Source organism: Nicotiana sylvestris, chromosome 3 (assembly GCF_000393655.2).
Source record: "Nicotiana sylvestris chromosome 3, ASM39365v2, whole genome shotgun sequence".
NCBI classification, from domain to species: Eukaryota; Viridiplantae; Streptophyta; class Magnoliopsida; order Solanales; family Solanaceae; genus Nicotiana; species Nicotiana sylvestris.
In genome coordinates, this window is record NC_091059.1 from 110,345,132 (window position 1) to 110,352,607 (window position 7,476).

General features: G+C 40.5%; 1 protein-coding gene across 1 annotated transcript; it reads left to right on the forward strand.

Annotated features, from left to right (window-relative positions):
- Window positions 1-2,191: 2,191 nt before the first annotated feature.
- On the forward strand, window positions 2,192-6,131 carry LOC138887827 (uncharacterized). The gene is made up of 4 exons (XM_070169615.1): window positions 2,192-2,281; window positions 3,122-3,548; window positions 3,621-3,838; window positions 6,090-6,131. The coding sequence occupies exons 1-4, from the start codon at window positions 2,192-2,194 to the stop codon at window positions 6,129-6,131; spliced, it is 777 nt and encodes a 258-aa protein (XP_070025716.1).
- The last annotated feature ends 1,345 nt before the right edge of the window (window positions 6,132-7,476 follow it).

Sequence of the window (7,476 nt, forward strand, 5' to 3'; positions counted from 1 at the left end):
GGCAAAGGTTTGGGTGCATCTCTTCAAGGTATCATACAGCCGGTGTCTCTCCCTAAAAACTTGGATACATTTGGTTTGGGGTTCAATCCCACAATTGCGGACATAAAAAGAGCCAGAAAGTTGAAACAGAGGGCATGGGTCCTCCCAAAGCCCATCCCACGGCTCTCCAGATCATTTGTCAGGCCTGGCACCAAGAAACGCCCAGTAACAACAGTTCCCAGTTCTGTGGTTGGTCCTGATAAAGAGTTGATTGAAAGGTTCGAGAAGTTATTCGATGATGTGACCATGGTGGAAGCTGGAGAGGGTTCTAGCAAGGCGGATGTGCAATTTGTTGAGCCAAATGCAAAGATTAACAATTGAGAAGCTACTCCTCTCCCCACCAGGAAGGAGTTTTGGTAGTTTGCTTTGATTTTCTTTCAGTTTATCTAGATTATTCTAGGGTTGTAATTCAGATTCTATGTTCCGTCCGTTTGGATGTATAAACCTTGTTATCTTTTAATTTCAATGAAATGCAATTTCCCTTTTTCCTCACTCCTGACAGTTTTATTTTTGTTTTCTTTTCTTCTTTGTACAGTTCTTTTTATGCTGGTTTCAATAACATGACATGCATGAGGAATCTTCGACCCGGTCTTAAAAGCCAATCTAATTCTGAAATAGTAATTCAAGAAACAGAGTGTGATGATGAATCGGAATATGATAAGGATGAGGTCTTTGAAGAGATTAGTAAAGAATTAAGCCATTTTGAAGAAAAACCCAAGCCTAACCTGAGTGATACAGAAGCAATCAATTTGGGGGACCTAGATAATATCAGAGAAACTAAGATAAGTGTCCATCTTGAACCTCAACTCAGGGAGGAGATAATTAAAGCGTTACTTGAGTACAAAGACCTCTTTGCATGGTCATATGACGATATGCCGGGTTTAAGCACTGACTTGGTGGTTCACAAATTGTCTACTAACGCGGCATTCCCTCCTGTCAAGCAGAAGTTGAGGAAATTAAAAACTGATATGAGTGTGAAGATCAAAGAAGAGGTCACCAAGCAGTTCGATGCAAAGGTCATTCGGGTCACTTAATATCCCACTTGGTTAGATAATGTAGTACCTGTGCCAAATAAGGATGGCAAGACCAGATTGTGTGTTGATTACCGTGATCTCAACAAGGCGAGTCCCAAGGACAACTTCCCACTTCCAAATATCCACATTCTGATTGACAATTGTGCCAAACATGAGCTTGGGCTTTTGTGGAATGTCATGCGGGCTATCATCAGATCTTAATGGATGAGGAAGATGCGGAGAATACGACATTCATCACACCATGGAGAACATACTGCTATAGGGTCATGCCTTTCGGTTTGAAAAATGCTGGGGCAACTTACATGAGGGCAATGACAATCATATTCCACGACATGATACACAAGGAGATCGAGGTTTATGTGGATGATGTAATCATAAAGTCTAGAAAGCAGTCTGATCATGTTAGTTATTTGAGAAAATTCTTCCAAAGGCTTTGCAAGTACAATCTTAAGCTCAATCCTGCAAAATGCGCATTCGATGTGCCATCTAGAAAATTATTGGGATTCATAGTCAGCCACCGAGGTATTGAATTGGACCCATGAAAGATTAAAGTTATCCAAGAATTACCACCTCCAAGGAACAAGACTGAAGTAATGAGTCTATTAGGGAGGTTGAATTACATCAGCAGGTTTATTGCTCAGCCTACGACAACTTGTGAGCCTATCTTCAAACTGTTGAAGAAAGATGCTGCGGTCAAGTGGACAGATGAGTGTCAAGAAGCATTTGATAAGATAAAGGGGTATTTGTCAAACCCACATGTGTTGGTGCCACCAGAACCGGGGAGACCTTTGATTCTATATTTGACGGTTTTGGATAATTCGTTTGGTTGCGTGTTAGGTCAGCATGATATCACCGGCAGGAAAGAGCAGGCCATCTATTATCTCAGCAAGAAGTTCACATCTTACGAGGTTAAGAACACTCACCTGGAAAGGACATGTTGTGCCCTAACTTAGGTGGCACAGAAGCTGAAGCATTATTTGTCATCTTACACTACTTACCTCATCTCTCGTTTGGATCCATTAAAGTATATCTTTCAGAAGCCTATGCCCACAGGAAGGCTCGTAAAGTGGCATATTCTGCTCACAGAATTTGACATCGTTTATGTGACCCGGACTACGATGAAAGCCCAGGCATTGGCCGACTATTTGGCTGAGAACCCAGTGGATGAAGAATATGAGCCTTTGAAGACTTACTTCCCCGATGAAGAGGTAATGCACATTGACGAGTTGGAACAAGTTGGATAGCCAGGTTGGAAATTTTTCTTTGATGGAGATGCTAACATCAAAGGTGTTGGGATAGGAGCTGTATTGATTTCTGAAACAGGACATCACTACCCTGTTACGGCTCAGCTTCGTTTCTACTGTACTAACAACATGTCTAAGTACGAGGCATGCATTTTAGGCTTGAGGTTAGCTGTAGACATGGGTGTCCAGGAAGTTTTGGTCTTGGGGGACTCGGACCTTCTGGTGCACCAGATTCAAGGGGAATAGGAAACACGAGATTTGAAACTCATACCGTACTGACAATGTTTGCATGATCTTTGTCAATGGTTTCGATCAGTAAAGTTCAGGCATATTCCAAGGATCCATAACGAAGTTGCCGATGCTTTGTCTACCTTGGCATCAATGTTACATCATTCGGATAAGGCTTATGTTGACCCGTTGCATATTCAGGTCCATGATCAGCATGCTTACTGTAATGTGGTAGAAGAAGAACTTGATGGAGAGCCTTGGTTTCATGATATCAAGGAATATATCAGGATGGGGGTGTATCCGGTACAAGCCACAGGCGATCAAAAGAGAACAATTCGGCGGTTGGCGAGCAGATTGTTCTTCAGCGGAGGGGTTTTATACAAAAGGACTCCGGATCTTGAATTGTTGAGATGCATAGATGTTAGGCAGGCCACAACTATCATGACCGAAGTACATTCTGGAGTCTGTGGATCGCATATGAGTGGGTACGTGCTGGCAAAGAAGATTCTCCGAGCAGGTTATTATTGGCTCACTATGGAGCGAGATTGTATCAGTTTCGTGCGCAAATGTCATCAGTGCCAAGTGCATGGAGATTTGATTCATTCTCCACCATCTGAATTGCACACAATGTCTGTACCGTGTCCTTTTGTTACGTGGGGCATGGATGTCATTGGGTCAATTGAGCCATCAGCATCAAATGGGCACAGGTTCATTCTAGTGGCCATCGACTATTTCACCAAGTGGATAGAGGCTAAAACATTCAAATCTGTAACTAAGAAAGAGGTGGTTGATTTTGTGCACTCAAATATCATTTGTCGATTTGGGATACCAAAGGTGATCATTACAGACAATGGGGCTAATCTTAATAGTCATCTGATGAAAGAGGTATGTCAGCAGTTCAAGATTACACATCGCAATTCCACCCCTTACTGCCCCAAGGCAAACAGAGCAGTTGAGGCGGCCAACAAGAATATAAAGAAGATACTTCGGAAAATGGTGGAAGGTTCCAGGCCATGGCATGAGAAGCTGCCTTTTGCATTGTTGGGTTATCGCACTACTGTTCGTACTTCAGCAGGGGCAACTCCTTATTTATTAGTATATATCACTGAAGTAGTAATACCCGTGGAAGTTGAAATCCCGTCCTTTCGGATTGTCACTGAGGCCGGAATTGATGATGATGAATGGGTCAAAACTTTCCTGGAGCAATTGAGCTTGATTGATGAGAAAAGATTGGCGGAAGTGTGTCATGGCCAGTTGTACCAACAAAGAATTGATAGAGCATATGACAAGAAGGTGCGTCCACGAAAGTTTGAACTGGGTCAGCAAGTATTGAAACGTATCCTTCCACATCAGGCTGAAGCAAAAGATAAGTTCGCCCCAAATTGGCAGGGGTCGTTCATCGTGACGAGAGTGTTGTCCAATGGTGATTTGTATTTAACAGATGTAGAAGACAAATATGTAGAAATGGCCATCAATTCTGATGCGGTCAAAAGATATTATGTATGATTTCTTTGGTTAAATTGTGTTTGTTTGTACTTGGCATGTTTTAAAGATTGGAATGACGAAGGCATTTTGTTCTGCTATCTAAACATTTTATCCTTTGTTACCCCTTTGAGCCTTATTTATTTCCTTTCATGCCCCTCTTTTGGAATCAGTGACAAAATTCAGAAACGCGAGGGCAAAAGATAAGTAAAAGAAAAGAATGAAAAAATAAAGAAAAGAATGAAAAAGAAAAAGGAAAAAAAAGAGAAGCGAAAAGAATAAAAAAAACAACAGAAAGAAAAAAAAAGAGAAAAGAAAGGAATAAAAGGAAGAGAAAAGAAAGAGAAAAGAGAAAATCATAACAACAAAGCAATTTCTATGTCATGAACTACGTTCGACCTGATTCCTTTTAAGGATACGTAGGCAGCCTCATGGTTCGGTCTCATCAAAACAAAAATCTAAAAGTCCCCAAGCAAGGAAACTGGGGCAGAATTTGTGATTGTTGTGAGAAAATTTGGTTCCCAAAAGTTGTAATTTTGAACCCATATGAATTTTTTTGAGCCTTTGATATCCTTTCTTTTTAACCCTATCCAAAAGCCCATGTTACGGTCCAAAGAAAGACCTTCTGATCAGTCTTCTAGAGATGCCAAATCGAGCAAGTAGAGGTGATTCATATCAGGGGCAACACTCTGGTCCAAGCAAGAAAATGAAAAATGAGAGAGTCTTATTGGTGAAAACCCTCACGGGCACCGTAAGGCGACGGGAGATGAGAGAAATAATAATGAGAGAGTCTTATTGGTGAAAACCTCCACGGACACCTTGAGGCGAAAGTGAGTTGAGATATGAACAAATGAGAGAGGTCTGTCGGTGAAAACCCTTCAGGGCACCGCAGGTCAAACAAGGTCAGGGTTTTGGCAAAGAAATTGGGTTTTGAAGATCTCGGAACAAAGTATGGAAACTGAAAATTGATTGGTGGGACAGATTGGGTCGATTAATCCGAAATGCATGTCATGATCATTGGTACCAGCCGTTCCACTCAGATAAGTCTCTTTCCTTTTTTTCCTTTCTAGCAAGTCATCCAGTTTTGGATTTTTCTTTATCCTTAACTCTCAGGGTCATTGCATTTCATTTCTTTTGGGTTTATTTCTCTAAGATGTTCCCAATGTCAGTTTTGTTTAAGCAAATAAGAAGGAATTTCAAAGCTTACTCCCAACTTCCAAAGTTGCACAAGGCACAAGGCGGCCAAGGCATTGCTGGAGATAGTATGATATGAAATGGGGTATAAAGGTCAGAGGGAGTTCCATCGGTGAAATGGTTTGGCAATTTCGTGGGAAATGCAGAGGTTCAAACAGATGGGGTAGAGATGTAACACAACGGTTTGGGTAAAGAACACTCGGGTCATCCAATGTCATGGGGTTTGAAAGTTAGTCGGGAAATCAAGCGGTTCTTGGCCAGTTCAGGAGAAGTCAGTCAAAACAAAGCACGACAGCGGGGAGGTCATTTTCATCAAGAATGCCACAAACTAACCACCACATTTTAAACTGACAAGATTTTTCTTTGATTGAAACAGGGGCAGAAAATTTCGATTGTTTGGAGAAACCTACCGTAAGAAAAGGCAAGCATCAGACAGGTTTGACTGTAAATTTTCAGGACCCTCCTAAAAAATGGGCCCTAGTTTAAAATTCAAAACAATCATGAGTAGCAAAATCTAGCATAAATGTACCCCAAAGAATATAAAATGGTTTTAAAGTTCGCATATTGGAGATAGGATTCAATTAAGAGTTTTCAGGACCCTCTTGAATAATGGGACCTAACTTTAAGATTTCCATTAGATAATAAGATTTGACGTAAGTTCTGTTGTAGGGTGGTATAATTCAGCCGTAAAAATTGTCACGCTTAAAATAAGACTTGATTTTGATTTTCAGGACCCTCCTGGATAATGGGATGTGGTTTTAAGGTTTCCTCTAAATAACAAGATTTAACGTAAGTTCTACTATAAGGAAGTATAATTCAGCCTTAAAAATTGTCACTCTTAGGATAAAACTTGATTTTTGATTTTCAGGACCCTCCTGGAGAATGGGATGTAGCTTTAATACTTTCTTAGATAACAAGATGTAGTTGAAGTAATACCTCCAGAAGATATAACTTAGATTTAAAATTGTCGTTTAATTAAGAGTTTTCAGGGTCCTCCTGGATAATGGGATGTAGTTTTAAAACTTGCTAGGATAACAAGACTTAGAATAAGATATACCTTCAGAAGACATAATTTAGCTTTAAAATTGTCGTTTAAATAGGAGTTGTCAGGTCCCTCCTGGATAACGGGATCTAGCTTTTAAATTCTTGATAATGTTTGGTAACATGATTCAGTTTAACACTCACATATATGCCCAGCTACCAAACTGGGCAGAAAATTTTCTTTGTTTTGTCTATTTTTTGTTGAAATCGGGTACCCACTTGGAGAACATAGAGAATACAATTCAAGTTCAACAGTCAAGCGCCCACCTGGAGAGCACAGGAATCAGTTCAAGTTCAGCAGTCAGGCGCCCACCTGGAGAGCACAGGAATACAATTCAAGTTCAACAATCAGGCGCCCACCTGGAGAGCACGGGAATACAATTCAAGTTCAGCAATCAGGCGCCCACCTGGTGATCAAGGGAATACAATTCAAGTTCAGCAGTCAGGCGCCCATCTGGAGAGCACGGGAATACAATTCAAGTTCAGGAATCAGGCGCCCACCTGGAGAGCACGGGAATACAGTTCAAAGTTTAGCAATCAGGCGTCCACCTGGAGAAAAGGGAAAGCATCTTAGATTACAATTCAAATCGGCAACAAAGGGACTTCACCGGGAGAATACAAGTCAGCAAGGCAACAAGAATCACAAGATCAAGTTTGAAGATATAGATAGGATTTTTGTAATTCATAGATCATAGTTTAGTCTAGCTTCCTTTTATTTTGTCATGGTGTAATAAGGGGTTCAGTAAGCAGTAGTAGCAGCAACAACAACAGTGAAATCACAGCTTCATGGTAGTCCCAACTACCAAAACTTCCCGAACTACACTGACCTGATTCCTTTATAATCAGGGATATGTAGGCAACCTCAGAAGCAGGGTGCGATCAAATCTTTCAAAAAATGCTTCACACGGAGTATTCAAACCGGCAAAAATTGCTCGTATTCGCTCACTTTATCTTTGCACGAAAACTCTACGTGTTTCCGAGCAAAGAGGGGCAGCTGTGAGCACGTGATTTTTGCCCTATAAGAATTACTCCCATAAATTCAAAACAAAATAATCTTTCCATTGTTTGCAATTTTGTGGATTTTTTGGGGCATTTTCTGTTAATTGTTTGTATTTGTTTGTGCGTGTTTATTTTTATTTAAATTAATAAAAAATACAAAAATATAGGTTGCATTTGCATTTAGCATTTGACTTTGCATTTGTTAGTAATTAATG

What these genes read in the sequence shown, in the direction of transcription:
- LOC138887827 (XM_070169615.1), top strand. Translation starts at nt 2,192, where the DNA reads ATGAAAGCCCAGGCATTGGCCGACTATTTGGCTGAGAACCCAGTGGAT. An exon ending in ACTTCGGAAAATGGTGGAAG is followed by an intron (nt 3,549 to 3,620) that starts GTTCCAGGCCAT and finishes GTACTTCAGCAG; the next exon opens with GGGCAACTCCTTATTTATTA. An exon ending in ATAGAGCATATGACAAGAAG is followed by an intron (nt 3,839 to 6,089) that starts GTGCGTCCACGA and finishes TTTGATTTTCAG; the next exon opens with GACCCTCCTGGAGAATGGGA.